The following is a 23061-nucleotide window of genomic DNA, read 5'->3' as shown; positions in this document are numbered from 1 at the left end:
TTGTGCAGTATTTCCTTCACTTGTCAGCACCGTGGACCATCAGATTGGTTAAAGTCTCTGGGTGAGGCAGTGTCTGCTATTTATGAGTCTGGCTTTTCTGTCCCTGTGTTAGTATAAAAGCTGCATGCTGTGTAAGACTGAGTCAGCTGCACTTTGCTTCCAATTGCATTAAATGTCTAGAAAGCAGCCAACAAACACATAAAGAAATTTTGAAGTCTTCCAAGAAGGAAAAAAAATGCAATTATATATTTACGCCTTAGAAACATTTGATAAATATTATCTTTTAAGGGTTAGCATTGGAGCAAGGTAAAGTTTATTTCCCAGTAAAGCTGGATAAAGGAAGCATGTTTGCATGCCAAAATTAAAATAGATCAAATTTTGATTAACTTCTCTTAAAATTTTCTACTTTTATTGATTGAAAAGGCCCAGAATTGGACAGTTTTCCAGTGAAATATAGTTTTAAAAATACAGATAAAGTCTTTTAATACAGAACCTGTAATGATATATATTCATTGACGAAAGGAAGAGACTGAAGTTTAAATAGATTTTTCCAGTTTTCACTTATGTGTGTTCGTCTTCATTCAGCCTTCAAAGAAGGTGAAAAATTCTGTGCCTTCAAAACCTCTTGCTTTATTCATCTTTTTTTAGACCTAAATGAACTATGGCAGAAAAACTGACAGAGGATTTTCTCCAGATCTCCTAGTAAGACACCAAAATTTGTATGTTTAACATTGAAGTGTTTTTCTCTTGTCCTGAATAACATCCCTAGATGTAAAATAGCCAACTCTTACCTCTGTTGTAACCGCACATCAGGTGTTGGTAGTCGGTTCTCCACATCATAGGCAGGAACAGGGAACAGCAGCATTTCTTACCCAACTTACCTATTTTCTTTCTGTGGAGAAGACATTCCTCTGAGAGCATTCTCCTCCCAGCCTTTATTTTCTGCATTATTACTTTTTTACTGTCTCTTTAGTTCAGGGGTTCTTAACAAGGGATCCGTGGAAAGATTTCAGGGGGTCTGTGAGCTTGGATTGAAAAAAATCAACATATCTTTATTTTCAACTGGCCTCTAACTGAAATCCAGCATTTCCTTTACTTAAAAATGTATGCAATAAATGACAGTAGTGTTCATTTCATATCGCATTACAGTGGTTGCTTATCTCGAAAAATCACTTATGCTCATCCAGCACTTGGAAATTATGGTGGTTGTTAGACCCGACGCTGCTACATTCTGAGAAGGGGTCCGTGGTTTTCACCTGACTGACACAGGGGTCCAGGGAACGAAGCAGGTCAAGAACCCCGGCTTTAACTACTTAAATTTCCCAGGGCAGAACTGTATAAATGGAGAAAACCTCGATGCAATGCAGTATCTCTGGAAAATCTGAGTCAGCTGAGGAATGTATTTCTTGTCCTCAAGCCTGTTTTCTTTAGCCATGTGAAGTTTCCAAGGCTGAAGGCATTTTCTCTTTTTCTTCTGTTGTGTGAAGCAGGGAGGATGGACTTGGTCTCCATGATGAGCAAACAGCTTACAAGACTGGAAGTCCAGTGCTGCTTTTGAGACTACAGGAGAGGCAAAAAGTATTTGAAAGAGCCAGGAGTGTGCCAGAGTGGACCAGGGCTGGAGTGGGCACGGCTGGAGGGGCGCCACAGGTGGTGGGAAGTGGGTGACGACGGCAGATGACCTGCCTGGGAACATGGCGGGCTTCGTCATCAAGAACTGGCCTCAGCGCTCCATGAAGCCACTTACTACTCATGAGCTCTGTCCTTGCCTCATCCGTGAAATGGAGATTATAAGGATTTAGGAAATGTGCCTTTCCTAAAAGTGTTGTGTTACCTATTTCAGGCAAATGAGGAATGATTTAGAAAAACATACGAATAACTCCTCTGTGACCTTGAGACAGCCAGTCTTCTACTTACAAAACGTCCTAATTGAAATGTGCTGAGTGTGATGCTTCATTATATAAAGGCACAACAAATAAGCAACTGATGCTGCACTGTATTCAAATATTGAAAAAACTCCAGTTTAGGGAGTTAACATTACAACATTTTTTTCTCCAACTAGATTCCTTTCATTGAACAGAAAGAAAATAGATCTTCAGAGAGTGAATGCAGATCCTAAAGAAAGGAAATATTTTCCTAGGGCATCCTTTTCATCTTGACTCAGTAAATACAAAATGGCATCAACTAGTGCAGCAGTTTGATATGGTTATGAATTCCGAAAATAGATAATGGATTATGTTTGTAATCTGGTCTGTACCTGGGTGTGATTAAGTTATCATTAGGGCTTTGATTGGGCCACATCATTAGGGTGTTGAGTCCCCGCCCCTTGGTGGGTGGGGACGCACAGCTAAAAGATATGGCAAAGGACAGGGTTGAGGGCTTTTATTGTTGGAGTTTTGGTGTTGGAGTTTGATGCTGAAGTCTTAAGCTAGAGCCTTGGGGAGAGAGATAAAGCTGCTCACCTGATAGTCTACAGCTGACCCTGTGGAGAGAGGCAAAGCCTAGAGAGCCTCATAGTCTACAGCTGACCTTGTGGAAGAAACAGAGGAGCTGAGCCCAGAGGAGCCCAGGAAGCCTGAACCCTAGCAGATGTCAGCAGCCATCTTGATCCAACACATGAAAATAGACTTTGGGGAGGGAAGTAGATTATGCTTTATGACCTGGTAACCATAAGCTCCTGCCCCAAATAAATACCCTTTTAAAAACCAACCAATTTCTAGTATTTTGCATCAGCGGCCCTTTGGCTGATTAATATGACTAGCAAGGTGCCAAACAAAATAAGGATTGAAATTCTGAAGAAGCCCAGAGGGAAGTGGAAGCTACAAGTTCTGCTTGCTGAGATCATCACAGCTAGAGGAGAGCAGCTCTCCCTTCTAGGATGGGAACCCCAATCCTTGTTTCCTGACTTTGGACTTGAACAGCAAGTATTACTCTGGAACAACTCCTAGTGACATGTAATCTCCTGAGGGCAAGCTAAAGGGAGAAATGTGGGGCTGTTTTGTTCAGTGGGGTGTTCTACCCAGCAGGGATTCAATGAATACGTCACATGAGTAGATGAATAAATATGCCGAAATTATATAGGACTGAATAAAGATCATCGTGGCTGGATGTCTGCAGGACTTCTCTCCACATCCGCCAGCAACCTCCACCCATAGCCGTGTTCTCAAATCCTTGGTAGAGGGAAAGAGAGTGGTTTTTGTGAATTGTCCAACAGGCTCTACATGGTGGGACCGAGGGGTGGAAAGATGGTAACTGGACTAAAATCTGGAGAGGTAAGTCCAGCCATGCTTTTCAGGAGATCATTTAAACTCCGTGGAGCCAAACATCGTCATCAAGGAGTTGGCCAAGAGGCCACTCAAGTCCCTCCCGAGCCACCTGTTGAGCTCGTAGTGCTGGGCAGTGGACAGGACCAGAAAGTGGACCACAGGGGTGAGGGCAAGGCTGCTGGCACTGCGGGGCAGGACGAGAGGGAAGAGCGGAAGGCAGGGGCGAGGCGGGGCAGAGGGGAAGGCAGAGATGGGCTCCAGGAGGAGATGTGTCTGCAGCCGGGCGGGGGTGCCGGGACCCCCGGGCAAGCTGGCAGAGCTGTGCACCCCCAAGCCCTGCTGTTGTGATGAAAGCACTCGTGATCTCTGCCAGGCTTCATCCTCCTCAGTTTCAAAGGCACTTAGAGCAAACGAGGAGGCAGGAGGGGGTTCGGGCTGGGGCAGCAGGTGAAAGCAGAGGCAGACCCTCCCCCCCGGAGCACCTGCAAACCGGGGGTGCTGTCCTTGGTCAGAGCCTGGACTGGGAGGACCCAGATAAATGGAACAACCCCCCAGCTCCCCAGGAATTCGCTGTTTAAGGAACTGTGGGGATTACGATGCAAACATGGGAGTTCACAGGAGTGCTAGAAACTCAGGAGAAGCCTTTTTCTGCTCCAGGGCTGTGGTTCTAAGGTGATGCCGTCTGATGAACAGGCAGCACCAAGGGTACAGAAGTAATTTCTCGAGCCAGTAGTGAATGATTATGAAAACTATTCAGGGGTGTGATTGTGTGTACAATCTATAAGAAAGAAAAAAATAAGACAGAAAAGCCGAGAACTGTAGCATTTGCCTATTTCTGTGGGGCAAAATACTCCCAGCCTGGCCAGTTTCAAGGTCCCAAGCGAAGTCCCTACGAGTGGAGGTGGGAGGACACCGGAGCCCAGGTGTGCCGGCGGCCCCGCCGGGTGCGCCCGCCGTTGGAGGCAGGGCCCTCGAGTCTCAGGCGCGTCCTCCCTGGGAGCCGGGCAGTGGCATGGATCTGAGGCTGGTTCTGGGTGGAGAAGAGCACATTAATGTAGCATTACGAATCAAGAATATTGCTGGTGAGCACTTGTCCCATCGTATGGATATTTGTGCCTTTTGTCCCAGTTGTTAAGAAATGCCTCAAAAAGTCTCTTGGTTGTGAGAAACTCAAGGAAATCTATAAACTTTTCAGTGTCTCTGTAGCTTTTCCTAACCATCCATTTTGAAACAAACATTTCAAATTTTTAAAAAAAATATTAGAGTAATTGTAGGTTTACAGAAAAATCATGTAGAAAATTCAGCATTCCTGCATACCTCCTTGCATTACTGTGGTGCATTTGTTACAACTGAAGGAAGAATATAATTATGATTGTACTGTTAACTACAGTCCATGGCTTGCATTAGGGCTCCCTGATTGGGTAGTAGATGCCTATGTTTTGTTTTGATTTTTAAAAATTTTTATTCCTGTTATATATACATGTGTGTGTGTAATTTTCCCTTTCAACAGAGTTGCATATATAATGCAATGCTGTTAATTACATTCACAATGTGCTACATCACCACCAGCCATTACCAAAACTTTTCCAGCTTCCCAGTGAAAATTCTGTACAACGTAAGCATTAACTCCTCACACCCTATATTCAGTCCAGCCCCTGGTAACTTGTATTCTAGATTCTGACTCTAGGAATATGCTTACACTAATCATCTCATATTAGTGAGATCATACACTATTTGTCCTTTTGTGTCTGGCTCATGTCACTCAACGGGTTGTCTTTGAGGCTCATCCTTGTGGATGCATACCTCAGGACTTCCTTCCTTTTTACGGCCGAGTAATGCTCCACCTCATGGATTCACCACATGTTGTTTACCCGTTCATCTGTTGATGGACACTTGGGTGGCTTACATCTTTCAGCAATTGTGAATACTGTTGCTGTGTACACCGTTGTGCAAGTATCTGTTCAAGTTCCTGCTTTCACTTCTTTTCGGTGTATTCATCGAAGTGGAATTGCCAGGTCATTTACTCATTCTATCCTTCACTTTCTGAGGAACCACCAAACTGTCTTCCACAGCGGCTGTGCTATTTTACATTCCCATCAAAAAATGCTTTTTGGACATTTGTATATTTTTCTTCAGAGAAATGTCTATTCTAATCATTTGTCCATTTTTTACTGGGTTGTTGAGTTGTAGAGTTTCTTTATATGTTCTGGATATTAAGCCTTCATCAGATATGTGGCTTCCAAATATTTAACTGCATTCTCATTCTCTATGTTGTCTTCCAACTTCCATAATAAAGACCTTTGACTCATGAACATTTTTACTTTTGATGAGATCTCATTTATCCATTTTTTCTTTTATTTCTAGTGCTTTGGGTATAAAGTCTAAGGAACCATTGTCTAGCACAAGGTCTTAAAGATGCTTTCCTATGGTTGTGGGGGTTTTTTTGGTTTAGATCTTTGATCCAGTTTAAGTTGATTTTTACATTTGGTATGCATAGGGGTCCACCTTTATTTTTTGCATTTGGATAACTAATTTTCTCAGAATCATTTGTTAAAGAGACTTTTGTTTCCCAATTGAGTGGACTTGGCCCTCTTGTCAAAACTCAGTAGGTCGTAGATATGGTGGATTATTTCTGAACTCTCAATTTGATTCCATTGGTCTATATGTCTGTCCTTGTGCCAGTACCATGTTGTTTTGATTACTATAGTTTTGTAATAAGTCTCAAAATAAGAAGTGTGAGTCCTCCAACCTTGTTCTGCTTTTTCAAGATGGCTTTGGCTTTTTGGGGCCCCTTATCTTTCCATAGAAATTTGATGATTGGCTGTAATAGTTAGGCTAATGTGTCAACTCGGCCAGGTAATTGTGCCCAGTTGTTTAGTCAAGCAAGCATCAGGCTAACTGTAATACAAGGGCATTTATGGACTTTAGTCACCATTGACTTTACTGCAGTGGTAAATCATAGATAGCTGATTACAATTACACCAATCAGGGAGATGGTCATCATCAATGAGTGATGCTTTATCCAGTTGAATGCCTTAAAAGGGGAAGTGATTCCAGCATTGAGTGAGAATTTCTCAGCTCATCTTTGGACAGCAAACGTCTCCCAGAATGTATCAAGAACGTTCATTAGACTATCATCTGAGCCCCTGACTGCAACCTGCCTATGGAACCTGGACTTGTGCATCCCCACGATCACATAAGAGACTCATAAAATTGCATGCTAGTGACAGATATCTCTCGTTGGTTCTATTTCCCTAGAGAACCCTGACTAATACATTGACTTTTCAATTTCTTCAAAGAAGGTTGTTGGAATTTTTATTGGGATTGTGTTGAATCTGTAAATTGCTTTGTGTAGAATTGACATCCTAACAATATTTAGTCTTCAAATCCATGAACACAGAATGTGCTTTCATTTATTTAGATCCTCCTTGATTTCTTTTACCTAAGTTTGTTGTTTTCAAATCTAGATATTTGATTATTTTAGTTGCTATTGTAATAGATTTTTTTCTTGATTTACTCTTCATATTATTCATTACTAGAGTATAGAAACATTACTGGTTTTTATTTGTTGATTTTGTATTCCAGCACTTAGCTGAATTCATTTATTAGTTCTAGTAGCTTTGTTATGGATTTTCATGAATATGTCTGTATATATGTTCATGTCCAAATAGGGAAAATTTTGCTTCTTCTTTTCCAATTTGGATGCCTTTTATTTCTTTTTTGTGCCTAATTTCTCTGCCTAGAACTTCCAGTACAATGTTAAATAACAGTGGTAACAGTAGGCATTGTTCCCGAACAATACAGTGGGTATTGTTCCTGATCTGAGAAGGAAAGCTTTCAGTCTTTAGCCATTGAGTATGATGGAGAAGTGAGTTTTTCATTTGTGCCCTTTGTCATGCTGAGGAAGTTTCCTTCTATTTCTAGGAAGTTTCCTAGGGTTGCTGTATTTTGTCAGATGCATTTTTTCTATCAGTTGAGATGACTATTTGTTTTTTCCTTCATTCTATTAATGTGATATATTACATTAATTGATTTTCTAATATTGAACAACCCTTGCATACCTAAGATAAATCCCACTTCATCATGCTGTAGAATCCTTTTTATGTGCTGCTGGATTCAGTTTGCTAGTATTTTGTTAAGGATTTTTGCATCTATATTCATAAGGGATACAGGCCTCTAGTTTTCTTTCTATGTTATCTTTATCTCATTTTGGTATTAGGGTGATATTGGCCTCATAGACTGAAGTAATGAGTGTTCCTCCCTCTTTAATTTTTTGGAAAAGTTTGAGAGGATGGTGTCAGTTCTTCTGGTCTTGAGCTTTTCTTTGTTGGGAGGTCTTTGATTACTGATTCAATCTCTTTATTATTGGTCTGTTAATATTCTTCTTATATCAGTGTAAGTGTTCATGTATTTCTAGGAATTCATCCATTTAACCTAGGTTATCTAATTTGTTAGCATACAGTTTTTCATAATACCCTTTTAAAATCCTTATTATTTCTATGAGGCCAGTAGTAATATCCTCTCTCCCTTTTATTTTTTGTTTTACTTATTTGTGTCCTTTCTCTTTTTTTTCTTTGTCAGTCTAGCTAAAGGTTTGTCAATTTTATTGATCTTTTCAAAAACCAACTTTTGGTTTTGTTGATCCTCTACTGTTTTCTTCATACTCTATTTCATTTATCTCTGCTCTAATCTTTGTTATTTCCCTCTTTCTGCTTGCTTTGGCTTTAGTTTACTCTTCTTTTCCTAGATCTTCCAGGTTTGAGGTTAGGTCTTTGATTTTCAAGCCTACTTCTTTTTTAATGGAAGCTTTAGAGCTCTAATTTTCCCTCTCAGAACTGCCTTTGCCAATTCCCATAAGTTCTGGTATGTCATGTTTTCATTTTCGTTCACTCCAAGATATTTCCTAACTTCTGTTGGGATTTCTTCTTTAACAACATTGGCTGTTTAAGAGTACATTGTTTCATTTCCACATATTTGTGAAGTTTCCATTTCTCTTTCCATTATTGATTTTGAACTTCATTCCATTGTGGTTGGAAAAAGATATGTTGTATGATTTTAATATATTTTAATTTATTGGGACTTGTTTTGTGACCATTCTCTATGCTGGAGAATAATCCATGAGCTCTAGAAAAGAATGTGTGTTCTGCTGTTTTTGGGTGAAGAGTTATATATACCTCTTAGGTCTACTTGGTTTACAGTATCATTCAAGTCATCTCTTTCCTTATTGATCTTCCCTTTAGGTAGTCTATCCATTACTGAAAGTGGTGTTTTGAAACCTCCTACTATTAACATGTAATTTTTCTATTTCTCCCTTCAAATCTGTCAGTATTTGCTTCATGTATTTTGGGCTTTGCTGTGAGGTGAGTATATATTGATAGTTGTTGAGTCTGCTGTTGAATTGACCCATTTATTATATATAGTGACCTTCTTTGACCCACATAACAGCGTTTCACTTAAAGTCTGTGTATTAGTCTACCAAAGGGATGCTGATGCAAAGTACCAGAAATTTGTTGGCTTTTAAAAAGGGAATTAATTTGGGGTAAAAGCTTACAGTTACAGGGCCCATAAGAGTCTAACTCAAGGTTGTTTTCTCACCAAAGTCAGTTGCCACATGTTGAAGCAAAATGGTTGCTTCTCTGCCTGGTCTCTCCTTTCTGGGTGTCCTCTTTCTATTAAGTCCCCTTGGGCCCAGCTTCTTCCCAATCTCAGCTGTAGACTCTCAGGTGAATGCTCATCTCTCTCCAGGGTCCCAGAACCAATATAACAGAGCTCTCTCTCTTCCTATGTGTCTTCCTGAGTGACTGTCCATTTATATCAGCCTACCAAGGGGACAGGGACTCAAACCAAGTCATGCCTCACCGATGTGTTCAAATCAAAGCCCTAATCTTAACACATAATTCAGTCGAAGACATCTCAGCTGAACCTAATACAATCAAAGGGTATCACACCCAGAGGAATAGATTAACCTACAGTATAATCTTTCTCTTTTGGAGACTCATAAATAATCTCAAACTGCCACAGTTTGTTTTATTGGATATTAATATAGCTACCCCAGCCTTCTTTAGGTTACTATTGCATGTATACACAGACACTGTTTCTGAACCTTCCTGTCCCCCCACCTTCCTATTGTACTTATTACAAATTATATCTTCAAACATAGTTTCTCCAAACCCATAGATTTCACATTGTTTTACCCTTTTGCATTTTAGAATGTGTAAGAAATAAGAAGTGGAATTAAATACAATAATATAAAATGCACCAGCACTGGCATTTATAATTGCCCACATGGTTACCTTTACTGGAGGTCTTTGTTTCTTCATGCTGCTTTGAACCACTTTCTAACATTCTTTCCTGTCAGTATGAAGAGCTTCCTTCAGCATTGCTTGTAGGGCAGGTCAAATAGTGATGAACTTACACCCTCAGCTTTCATTTATCTTGTAATATCTTCATATTTCAAAGAAAAGTCTTGCTGGATATAAAATTATTGGTTGGCAATCATTTTCTCTCAGCATTTTAGATATTTTGTCCCACTGCCTTTTTGTCTTCATATTTTCTGCTGAGAATTTGGCACTTATTCTTACTCGGATTCCCTTGTATGTAATTCATTGCTCTCCTCTTGAAGCTTTCAGAACTCTCTCCTTGTCCTTGACATTGGACAGTTTGTTACTGTGTCGACGCTTGGTTCTTTTTCAGTTTATCCTGTTTGGTAGTTATTGGGCTTCTTTTCTGCCCCTTAATTCAAGTCTACAACCCAAACTCTGGCTCAAGGTCGCATTATTTCCCATCAGAGCCTCTGTAATGGCCTCATAACTGATATTTTTAGTTCACCATCATGAAAATAGGCTTTTAGCTCCTCTTGTAAGTTCCAGAAAGGTAGACCTCACATCTTTTCTTAATCACTACAATAGCAGAAAGGGTTTTTGGTTAAAGCAACAGAATCTTACTTGGGATAATTTAAGCAGAAATTAAATATACTGGAAGGTTACAGGTTAGCCTCCCAAATCTAAAATAAGTGTTGGAATCCAAGCCTGAAACTGAGTGGGAACAAAGAGAGAGTGGCAGCATCGTTGGGCGAACTGGCTGACCTTGCCCTTGCACACGTGCCATCCTCGTGTGTCTTCTCTGGCTCTGTTTCACTTCCTCACACTTCCCAGTCCTCTCTGGAGCATGCCATTGCCAAGCCCAGCTCACAGGTCCAAACGTCCAACCCTCCTGAGTTACTCCGTTTCCATGTCACACTCTGGATGGCCACGCACCTTCTCATCTATCAAAGAACCAGGATGTTCTGCAACATGTGGACCAAATTATACAGCTGACCAGAGCAATAAACTCTCTACACGCTAATGACGTCAGGTGGAGAAAGAACAAGCAAAAGGAAAATTAATCAAATACATAAATCAGTACTAATTGCAAAGAAAAGGGAAAATTTATAGGCTCTCACTTGCCTACTAAGCAAAAGTCTTCCTCTTGAGTGTTGCTCCCACTCTGACAATAAAATGACCCCTTCAAAGAGGACTTCCTGTCCTCCTCAGGTCAAGCCCCCACACTCCCACCTCCAGGTCTCCAGTCCTACAGTTTCTCCGCCTTGGATTGCCCTGCCCTTCTTCTCCACCTCTGAGGCCACAACAAAGCTCCTTCTTCGTGAGCACGTCCTTGAGCCTCCCCACAGGGAGCCTCTCTCTTCTAGATTCCCTTCACCTGGCTTGCAGCTCTCCCGTCGTGCTTCACAGGGTTTTTGTGATATTTGTAGCCTGTTTACTGTAGTTTTTAGTTCCTCCCCGTTGAAAAGTCTCCATTGTCCTTACATTGTTTATTAAAATTTGGTAAGAATGAGTGATCTGTTTAGCGTTAACACTATTTGAGAAAAACATAAAATTACTTTCAAGTAAGTATGTGATACAGAGTGGATGTCTATTTTATATCAGACACAATATAGCAGTTGCAGATAAATTATTCAAAGTATGATTATAAAGCATAAATCTTTGTTATAATTTTGGCCTCATTTAAAAATGAATAGTGATGAATGTGCAAAAAGCTGTAAAAAGGATTATCAGTCAATTATGATTCACTTATTGACTTATAGAATGATATTAGGCTTTAAATCTATTGTCACGGGTCATAAAGTCCTCACCATTTGTCAAAGCATGGGGCAATTCCTCTTTACTCTTGGAAGAGCTATTAGATTTAAGGGAAAGCACAAAAACCAGAAAATGGCATGAAAAGCTCGTCCCAGGCATGTCCAAGGGAGCAAAGCCTGGACTCCCAGCTTGGCCGCCACCACTCTAGCAGAGCGTCTCATTCAGTTTCCTTCTGGCCATCATGCTGGAAGGAATCTTCTTGAATTTGGGCTAAGAAATCCAAAATGCAGCCATGGGAAATTCACTGCTGTTTTGAGCGATGCTCCAAAGCCTAGATTTTGACAGGTGCCCCAAACCAAAACTGAAAATAAGGCAGGACTCTCTGTGTCAACACTCTGCCTAAAAGAGGAATGATTTTATGTAAACAGTGAGATTGAGCATATATTCATTTATATTTACCCATTATACTAACAGGTAAATATATATGCATGTATAAACTATGATGTGTATATAAACGAGTGTGATAGTATTTGATGTGTATGAAACAGTCTGGTAACTGAGTAATCCCTCTACCGTATGGGAACACCATTCGATGCCTAAATTCCTAGCCACTTTTGAAGCCACTCATGAATGGCTTGCCAGGCCAGTGTGTCCCAGAGACTCCAGCTGTTCACAGCTAGGGGCAATCTGCTCTTGTTTTCTCTCTTGGGCTATTGAACTCTACTTAGATTAAGGTTCGCCTAGCTCCATGGAGCACATATGTTGTTTCTGGATAACATCCAGGTTCTGTGAAAACAAGTTTGCTTGTTGCCTAAGAAGTAGAATAAGAAAAGGACGCTACTTAACCTTTTAAAAAAATCTGTTTTAAGAACTTTTTTTTAAATAGAAACACAAGTGACTTCATCAGAATGACCAGTTTTTCTGCCAGCATTTTATTGGCATCAAAGTATGTTATACCAGAAAAGACTGGTTACACTTGGTGGAAATAGTTGGAATTGGAGGGAAAGGCATTGTTTGACTCAAGAAAGAGAGAATGTGCTGACAATAGGAAACACGATGTTGGAGAAATGACCAGGATTTGATGAAAAAGGTACCAAAGGGTGGTCCAAGATTCAGAACAGCCAGAGCTCCCTGCTGCCCTCCTGCTCTTTCTGGCTGTGCTGTAATGAATGCTTGCTGGCTGGTGACTCTAGGGCACTTTCACAGGCATGCATTTTAAGTCGCATTTTTGTGTTTGAGTGGGCCTGCTCTCTCCAACAATCTCTGAGAACACGTTATTAAATGGGGCAAGATAACCTAACACAATAGAAAATAATCACTTCTAATTATTTCTATTAGGAAATTAGTCCAAAAAACAGAGTGTGTACATTTTAAATCATAGTGTCACACATAATCCTATTAATACAAACTTGAGGTAGGCTCTTTATGATAATCCTCTAAAGATATTATCAATTACCTGGACCCAGTTTGTTTGTCTTTGCTTTACTGTTGACGCTCTGTGAAATGACAGCTATATTACCACAGCCACATGGTCTTCCTGGGACATGCAGCTCATTCTACGATGTGACTGGCTTAGGTCGTAGATATAGTTGAGTCAGGAGACCTGGGTGGACCCTTTCTTCTGAGAAACCCACAATGGAATGGTTTTCTCTGCTGCCCAACTCTGAAGATGACTTTTCTCTAATTTGGCTTTCCTAGAACATGTAGGATATTCTGTGACACATTGACCTTCCTAGACAAGTAAGTCATCCGAAGGCATGTAGACTTTTCTAGGTTATTTAGGCCTGCCTAAGACATGTAGACCTTCCTAGGAAACATAGATCTCCTAGGACACGTAGACCTTCCTAGAACACATAGATCTCCTAGGACACTTAGACCTTCCTAGGACACATAGACCTTCCTAGGGCACATAGACCTTCCTAGGACACGTAGACCTTCCTAGGACACATAGACCAACCTAGGACAGGTAGACCTTCCTAGGACACATAGACCATCCTAGGACACATAGGCCTTCCTAGGACAAGTAGACCTTCCAAGGACAGGTAGACCTCCTAGGACACGTAAACATCCTAGGACACATAGACCTCCTAGGACAGGTAGATCTTCCTAGGACACATAGACCTACCTAAGACATATAGACCTTCCTAGGACAGGTAAGCCTCCTAGGACACATAGACCAACCTAGGACACATAGTCCACATAGAACAGGTAGACCTTCCTAGGACACAAAGACCTTCCTAGGATACATAAACCTTCGTAGGACAAGTAGACCTCCTAGGACACGTAGACCATCCTAGGACACATAGACCTTCTTAGGACACATAGCACTTCCTAGGACATGTAGAACTTCCTAGGACACAAAGACCTTCCTAGGACACATAAACCTTCCTGGGACATGTAGACCTTCCTAGGACATGTAGACCAACCTAGGACAAGTAGAGCTTCCTAGGACACATAGACCATCCTAGGACACATAGAACTTCCTAGGACAGGTAGACCATCCTAGTACATATAGACCTTCTTAGGACACGTAGAACTTCCTAGACATGTAGAACTTCCTAGGACACATAGACTTCTTAGGACACGCAGTCCATCTTACGACATGTAGACCTTCCTGGGACCTGTAGATTATCCTATGACATGTAGACCTCCTAGGACACATAGACCTGCCTAGGACACTTAGACTATCCAAGGATTGTAGACCTCACTAGGACAAGTAGATCATTCTAGGACATATAGAACTTCCTAGGACACTTAGGCCTTCCTAGGACATTATGAAATGGGACAATATTCTATCCCAGACTGATTGCCTAAAACTCCAAAATTTCCTTCAATTATATATGTATGTATATATCCTAAGACTTCTTTACTGACAGGAAGCCCTGATAATTGATTTGTGCCTAAACAACAACTCATAATATCTATTAGTAAATGCTTTCCCAGAAACAGGACTGATTCTGAATGGTCTTACACCAGCCAGCAAAGAGTATAATACTTGATTCATCCAAAGCATCCATTATTTCTTGTGCAATCTTAGGATTTTCTGGGAAGAACACTAATATAGGTGAGGCTGATCAGGCACAGATCACATAGTGCTTGGATACTAGATAGAGACTGTGGAGTTAAGTCCATCAGATTTCTATGAGGGCTTCTTTCTTGTGAAAGTACACAGGAAGCAATGAGAAGGGTGAAATAAGAGGTGAATGAAATCTAATTTCAGCAATAGGAGACTTAAAGGTGCAGTAAATATGGGATAGAGCTATTAGTGAATAACAGCATTAAATTAGGCCAAATACAGAACTGGGTCTAACACTGCAAATACTAGAGGCCAGACTAACACACGTGGCAGGCCAAACACTATCCCAGCATCTGGAAGTGACAAAGGCGGGCTGAACCTGTGGTCCACAGGGGTCTCTCTGGGCCCCAGACCTCAGGACAAGAAGGAAATGACCTGCAGCCACCCTAACAGTAAGTATTTGTGTGTATTTTTCTTCCTTCGCATGAGTTTTAGATTATTTGGGGTTACAAGAAGACTGACAATGCATTGATTTTTGCAATTTCAGTCATTTCAATGGTATCACTATTTTGGGTTAGGAAGGAATCCTCTGGAATTGTGGCAGATACAGATGTTGAGTGAAAGCGATCACTCCTGTAGGGTCCCTTACTACATCCTGTTTCTTCAGCTCTTGATCTTCCCTCATGGAAAATATGTTCCTGACTTCTGTTCAAGTCCACACCCATTGTCTTGGCTGGGGGGAGAGGGGCTTGGGGACGAGAGGACGCTGACAACAGGACATCGGCACCCATCCCGGTCTCACGCACTCCCTTGCTTGCCCTTCCCACCTCCCACTGCCCAGCCTCTCTGCTCCAGTCCTTGCCTCACCAGAGAACAGCTTCCTGGTTTCCGTGAAGCTGCCTGTGTGTATATTTGAACTTGAGAGTGGGTGTGTGTGTGTAAACACATGCTATTTACACAGATGCACATATATTCAGATACAAATGCTTGGATGTATGTTTATATCGGTTTTGGATTTCTGTCAGTTCTCCCTTATTTTTATTTTAGCTTTCATTGTGGCTAGCGCAGCTCTTCACTTTGAAAATTATTATCACTTTGTATTTGAATCTGTTCTCAAATACTCAGCTCCGCCTTGGTCCAACTTCTGGAAACTTTTAGGGTTCCTTCCTTTTGTCTTGTCTGTTAGGCTTCCTACTTTTCGCTCATGTGTGGCCCTCAGGCAAGGCAAACCAGCTCCTAACTTTCTCCTCAGACTCTCCTCAGATTCTCCTCAGATTCTCTTCAGTCTCTCCTCAGACTCTCCACATTCCTATTTTCTTTAGTCAAATTGAATTCACATCTAACTTTCCAAGGTTATTTAAGCTATCAAATGTAATGAAATGAAATAACATTAAAAGGATTCCTGTATGACTCCATTCTAGAGATGACTAATTTTCAAGTTAAAAAATAAATGGAATGTCTTTATACTTTAAGAAGTCCTGATGAAAATATAAACAATGTTTTAATGAAAAATAACCTTGAACTTTGATTTCTTATAAATTGCAGTTTCAAAAATTATACTCTTCTTTCTGCCTTAGCACTTTGTGATTTTTTGAATATTGTTAATTGATATAGGTCCTAGAGAAAAGTGATTACCAACTTATAACTACATGTTTTATTTTCCAATGAGGATTTTCTTATCAATGCATGTAGTATGGCAATATTGGACAACAGCAAAATTTCTGCCTTTTTAAAACCAAATTTCCTTGTGTTTAATGTTTTTCCCTTTAAAGCCAACAATCATTCCTGCTTCCACTAAACATTTTAATCATAAAGATAAAAATCTATCAGATTATCCTTGGGCATTTTAGGCTTTTGCTGAAAGGTTTCATTGAATTTCACCGTATATTATCAGAATGAAATAATTTATATTGCTATGAGCAAAGATGGCTCAACTTCTTTCGGAACATAAATGAACAATAAAACTCAACGTCCGTGGGGAGACAAATGGCGGGATGCCACGGCCTGCCAAGTGCAGAATGGACTGGAGTTTGGGCCTCAGAGCACAGGCTTGCTTGCCAGGAAAGTTCAAGTGAGTTAACAATGCCAATTCCTAATTCCCTTTTTTCCAGGTCATTTCTTCTTAAAGATTTTCCTTTTCCCCTTCTAAGAGCTATTAGAAAACGAAATAGTCAGGTTGATTCTTACATATTTAAACTACTTTGTTTGCATATTTCCTCATGTAAAATCCCCCCTAAAAAGACCTTTCGAAACAACTGGTAAAAATGGCACAAAATCCATGTGAATGAATGAAAACTTCTATTACTAAATTATGCTTATGTTCAAACACATCAGAATCGTTATTGTAAGCATTTTCCAGTTGCTATTATAGTAATGCCCAGCTTTTATTTTTGTGCTTTATTAAATCAATAGAAATGGTCAACTGGCCCATGCATTCTTTAGTTTATCCATTTTGGTTATGCCACTCCATATTAGCAAAAACATAAACATTGCTATTTAAACCATTGATATATTATTCATCAATTTAAGAAATGTTTACTGAACACAAATCTGTGCCATTTGCCCATTAGGCACAGAGCTGTTGCTGTGTTCTTAAGGGCAGGGCACACACCTCAGATTTTGACATGAGGAGCCCAAACTGTATTGAAATCATAGCTCTTGGCAAAAAAAAAAAAAAAGGATAATGACCTTGAAGATGCCATTGGGGTGATGCACTGCAGTTTCTTAGTGGCACTAGTAAGGATTTGATGGGGGAATTTTTGTTGATTAGAAGTACCATTCTCAAAATGAGCTTCCTCACTAATCCTGACTACTGTAGAGCAGCGCGTCTTACCTGTTTTCTGCTGTCCGGGTGCTCCTCACACTACTTGTGTGGTGCAGACAGGCGAGGGGCGTGCATGGACCATTTCCAGACGATAGCCGTAAACCTCAGCCTCTTCCCCTGCCAGGGAAGCCTGGTTAGTGGGATGCAAGAGAGAGAGGAAAACTTCACTCTCAGCAAGCCTGGAACTGACTCCCTTACACAAAGACTAAATCCACTGGAAAGCAGAGCCTGTGGTACCCTTGACTGTCGATCCCAACCCACGCAAGACGCGTGACCCCCCATTTGAGAAACACCCAGCAAAGCAAAAGAAGGCAGCCTTCGCGAGAGTCCCCGCCTTCTTCCTGCCCCAACGAGCGCTGCTCACAAACCCCCTCCAGACCGGCTTGAGAAACGCTGGCTCAGCAAAACAAGCAAGCGGGGCAGAACACCTGAAAAAGGCTAATGAATCCTGTTGTCAAAGTGGAGCCACAGTCCCTTGGAGTGTCCTTCTCCCTGCCACCCGCCCTGCCGCCCTCCCCTCCTCCCTCAGAGTTATCCACATCTGTGCCCTTTGTCTTTCCCTGATCCTGTCTTTTCCATTTTAACAGCTCTCTTGGGGGACACGGAGATGACTCTACAGGCTCAGAATGTGCTCTTTTGAGTTTGTGCTGAGCATGCCACGCTCGCCCACTGAGTACAGGGGCAGGGGCGAGTGCACGGGGGCTGGGGCCGCCAGGGCCAGGGCGGGTGGGCAGCTTCCCCTCTGGCCCTTATGGCTGGCCCCTCCATCCACTGGCTCCAAACAGCCTGGCTAAGGAGCTCACCAGGCGCCATCAAAAACGGACCAACGCTCTCGACCAGGGCAGCCGGTCGCCGAGGTTTCATGCATCAGACGTGCTGGACCTCCATATTTTAAAAGCAATTTGGAGAAATCAAAACAGAAATACCAAGAGGAAAGCATCATGCGTTAGCTACAGCCTAGGATATAGACTCGAAGGAGAGCAGTGCCGAGATAGTTCAGGCTGTACAAGGAGGGCCCTTGGGTTTGTTCGTTTTCCTCAGCGCTCCCTGAGAAACACGTCGCCTCTAATGATTAGGCAACTCCACGCAAGACCAGTAAAGAGCTAAACGTGGGGGAAACCTTCTTGACTGGGGCCACACATCCCCGGGACAGCGGTACGAGGTGGGCTGCCTTCCAGGCCCGGGGCGGCGTGAGAGGGCCGACTTCCAGAGCAGCGCTGTGGCTGCAGAGCCAAAGGAAGACTGTTATTGGAGAAAACACGGTCTCCTTAAGTAGCATTGGCATCAAAATAAAACAAGGGGCTGAAAAGAAAGGTGCTGCCTGAAGGGGGTGGCTGGGTTCCCACCGACACCCTCCTTTTGGTGAAATCCAGGTGTCTCTTACGTCAGGAATATTTCAGCAGAAATTTGGAAGGACATTCAGAGGACAGTTCACTGGGGTTGAATGGAGTGGGTTTGTATGCCAGGCTCCCTTTGTGGAAGATTTATTGGAAATTCTCCCAGGGACGGCCCCTGACAAGGAGGGAAGAAGCAGGATGGGGCGGAGTGGGGGTGGCGCTGCCAACTGGTGCAGTAGGGTCCCTGGAGCTCCCCAGCTATTCGTGGAGGCCGCAGGTGGAGGCAAGGGGGCTCGCCGGCTCACCCCCAACCACCTGTCTGTGGAGGCCAAGGGGGGCGGGGCTCAGCTGCCGCTGTCACCTGCCAGCCCCCCCACAGATGGGGCACGAGCGCGGGGATCTTGAGGGAAGAATCTGGGCCGGACAAGATGTGCCTCACCCACTGTGGGTGGCGGCGGCCCACCAGCGCCTTGAAAAGAAGGACCCAAAACAAGGGAGTTCTGAGCGCCTTTCCTTCAGAATGTTTCCAGAATTTTATGGCATTGCCACCTCCAAGGAAAAGAGTTTGTACTTTTGCAAATCTAATGTAAGGAAAAAATATAAAGGAAGGCAAAACAATAAGCTATTAGGCTGGGGTTGGGGAGGCATAGGGAATCTGTGTTTCTCTTGGAAGAGGAAAATTACTTCCCCCGTGTTTTTCAGAAAAGCCTGGTGCCTTAACTAAATGAGAGGTGTGCTACTAACGTCAGCTCCAGATTTCAGTCTCATCAAATGCAAAATATGTGTTTAATCTTTTCAGCCATTGGTAAAAATACATTTTAAAGATAAAAATCTAATGCATGAATTACTTTAGAAAATAACAAATTTAAGGTCCTGCTGCCATCAGACTCAGTTGTTTCCCTGAATGAGGAGTGAGTCACCATTCACAGTGAGTCACCAAAAGGAGCACAGAGTCAAGATGCAAAATAAGACCCTGCCACTAACAGCGCTCCAGCAGACACCGTCCAATGGGTTGGCTTAACCACAGGGATTTACGGGCCTGAGGTTTCCGAGGCGCTGTCTTCCCCTTTCTTCTTGTATCCCGTTGGCCTCCAGCTCCTCCTGCTCCACAGCGCTCTCTGCATCTGACCCTTCTCCTGCTGCAAAAGGGCCCCAGGAGTGCGGGTTAAAGCCAGCTCGACTCGGCTGGGCCTCGCCTCAACTCCAGCTCCATTCTGAAGAGCTGTTTCCAATGGGTGCGTGTCCCAGGACTGGGTGGGAACGGGCCTGCCCTGTGTGGGGGCCACGAGTCCAGCACCGACACTCATTTGCGTAAATTCTCTGGGCTCTAGAAACAGTAGTCAGAGGAGGCTGTTTACCCATGTTTCAGGACTGACTGAGGGTTACGGTCAGACCACTTCCCGAACCCTGTGCCACAGAATGGTTTTGTGTAGTAAAACGTTTGTGAAAGTGTAGTTGTATCTTTGAACACTTAAAATTTGAGGCCTTGAGGTTTCTCATCTGTCAAGTGAGGTGGCTGGGCTTGAACCAGGATAACCTTCAAGAGTCCACCCAGGGCGAAGGCCTTGGCCTAAGCTGTGGCCTCATGAGCTCCTTAAGTGTGGTGGCCCCTGACCTTTGAGCAGCAAGCGAGACCCAGGAGCGGACTGCAGGGTGACACCCAGAGAACACTGTTGCTCCTGTGTCTCAACCCTGGCCAGAACCCCCAAGTAGAGGAACTGGTCCCGGTAATCACAATTCCCCTGAAGTCTAAAAAACGGGGTGCAGCATTCCCAAGGGCCTGCCTTTCTGCGTAAAACATCTTTTCCTCTCTAGGAACATAACTTTCTTTCTCCATTTGAAAGTGTTCGTTTTCATGTCAATGAGGCTCTTTATAAAGGACGTTGATTCTAATTTTACCATAAGGCATATTCTTTCATCACGTTTGCACGTTTTGGAGAGTTTACATAATCCTAATTAAAAATTCATTTACTTATATGCCCCAAATATTTCCTGTTTATACAAGAACAAAGGCATCCTATAATGCTCCAACCCTGGACCAAGAGAGAGCTCTGCTGAGGTCAACATGACATGGTTTGCTCTGTGTTTCAGGCCCCGTCGAGATCCAGCCCTGCGCAGTGGATCAGTTCTCCTGCACCTACACGCTCCAGTGTGTCCCACTCTCGGGCAAGTGCGATGGTCAGGAAGACTGCCGGGACGGGTCGGACGAGCTGGTCTGTGCTCCCAGCCCCTCTCCTCCCCTCTGCGGGGAGATGGAGTTCCCATGCCCTGCAGACGGATGCATCCCGTCCCTCCTTCGCTGTGACGGCGTGCCCGACTGCCGCGCTAACGAGGACGAGGCCGGCTGCCGTGAGTCGCGTTCACTAACTCAGTGTCAGGGCAGAAAGGCTGTTCTGAAATGATAGAGAGGGCTTGACAGGGAAGATGGAGTTCTTTAGGGACGCACTGTGAGTGCATCATCAATAACAGGTGCTTTTGGGTTAGGTTGCTAAGCAAAACCCAGGGCCTGACTTAGCGTTGCTGGAAGCATCCCACTTGGCTGGGTCACTCAGATGAGGGATGATCTCGAGGGCTGCCATGTTGGGGCTCCCTAAGGATATGGTAATGGCCATGCTTTTTTCAGTAGTACCGAACAGTTTGGCAGGTGGCTGTAGAGAAGACATTGGGAGAAATATCCCACGACTGCAGTGTCCCAATGAATGTGGGCATCTGCAATTAGAATAGCTTTAGGAAAGTGAGTAAAGACCTTTGGAGGAAAGGGGAGATAGCCCTTGGCTGTGTAAAGGCTTTTGCCTTAAATCAGAGAACCTCCTTCACTGGTTTAAGCTTAGATATGCATTTTCTATTGCCCTGTTATTTCCAGTGTGAATATATACATTTTTCAGTAATGAAGCCAATTTGTCAGAGCTTATAATATTTCATTAGAGGCAAGGTAAGCAAATGGAGGTGAAGGAGAAAACTACCCAATTACTTATCCCTGTTCCCATCCGAGCCCTAACGTAATTTGGCTGGTAGAAATCATATTCAGCTCAATGTAGTCACAAAATGTTTGACTTCAAATACAAATGATATTTAAATAGAAGCTTAGGAAAGCACTGTATCTTTATACTTTTAAATTAGTTGGAAAACTGGAGTTTATCTAGGGAGTAACATGAAGTTATACCCCTAAAAGGAAATAAAACTAGAAATAGACTGGTACAGTGAGAGAATTGTTTTCATCTATCTCTAAAATATTTAATTGAGTTATAACTCTATAGGGAAAATTGTATGAAAATAAACTAGGGACAAAATGTTATAGCAAAATTACAGAATAAAAGCATTCAACTTCATAATTCACCAAACATCTGAAGGAATAAGAGATTTTTTTCTGGGCTTCCCTGTTGATTTAGAATTGTTTTGCAGGCTCACACCAATTCATTCTATCGCAAACTAGTTTATGCCACATATTGTCCTGGGCATGGCTGATATGCTGCCCCAGCTTGGGTTGCAGGGACATTGCTGGAGGGGACTGGTGAGTGAAAGTCGGGATGCCGAGGAAGCTCTGTGATGGAAGTAAACCCACCATGTTGCCCTGTTAAGTCAGCAACTGGTTGCCTCGAAGGAAAGGCAATGTATAACTTAAAGAAATAAAGCAACGGAGAGAGACACAAAGAGGAGATAAAGATGGGACCAGGGGACTCACAGCTTCTGGAACTGAGAGCCTCAACCCTAGTTTCCACATGGTATTTATGAGCAGCTGTTTGCTATCAGAACTGCAACATTTATAATAAAAGGAAGCAACTGCAACATTTACAATAAGGTAACATCTACAATAACAGGAAGCAATTGCAACACCATCTACAATAACAGGAAGTAACAAATAGGTAAGCCAGTTTCCCACAACACCATGTTATAGAACATGTGCTAGGGAATCTGCAAACTATAACAAGAAAAGTGCTTGCAGAGCCAAATGTGGAAGGTCTACTAGAAGTTGAGCGGTAAAGGAGTTGATTCAAGAGAAGAATGTTCCAGGAAGAGAGAACAAGTTGTCTGAGTGAAGGTTGATGTGGTGTAACCAGAGTACAGTTTTGAGGTGAGAATGTGAGAAACTGGTCTGGAGAGATGAGCAGGGGCAGCTCCTGAAGAGCATCCCACCAGTGCTGCTCAGCTGGGTTTAAGTGTGTATGGAATGGCTTGGGGTGAGGAAGGGGGATTTGACAGATGATGCAGTGGTGTCTACTGGGACTGATGAGATCAAGGCATGAGGTAAAGAGAGTAAATGGACTTGAGAGGCGTTTGGGTGAAGGGGAGAGAAAGGAAACAAGAATGGCTTCCTGGCAGGCAGAGAGTGAGCTAACGTGACTTTTCATGTCACGTTATCATGGAAAATGATAGGAGAGAGAGGTCAGAAAGGTTGTGGCTTCCCTTTTAGGTGCCTGTGAAACAAGCACATGGAAATGTTCAGAATGTGTTTAGAAGTGGATATCTGGAGTTCAGGGGAGAGAGGCAGGTGTATAAAGATAACGGCCACCAGCCTATGATGACAGAAGCTACGAGCACC

At 42.7% G+C, this 23061-nt stretch overlaps 1 protein-coding gene across 3 annotated transcripts in view; it reads left to right on the top strand.

Moving 5' to 3' along the window:
- The window catches only part of MALRD1 (MAM and LDL receptor class A domain containing 1), a 688615-nt gene that overhangs the window by 556766 nt on the left and 108788 nt on the right, over positions 1-23061 (top strand). For all 3 annotated transcript variants that reach the window (XM_058297890.1, XM_058297888.1, XM_058297889.1), the window contains one exon: positions 20613-20870. In XM_058297890.1, coding sequence (XP_058153873.1) covers positions 20613-20870 — 258 coding nt within the window. The remainder of the gene's footprint in view (positions 1-20612; positions 20871-23061) is intronic.

Source organism: Dasypus novemcinctus, chromosome 5, assembly GCF_030445035.2.
Source record: "Dasypus novemcinctus isolate mDasNov1 chromosome 5, mDasNov1.1.hap2, whole genome shotgun sequence".
Taxonomy (NCBI): domain Eukaryota; kingdom Metazoa; phylum Chordata; class Mammalia; order Cingulata; family Dasypodidae; genus Dasypus; species Dasypus novemcinctus.
The sequence above is the reverse complement of the archived record's forward strand: the minus strand, read 5'-3'. Positions and strand labels throughout refer to the sequence as shown.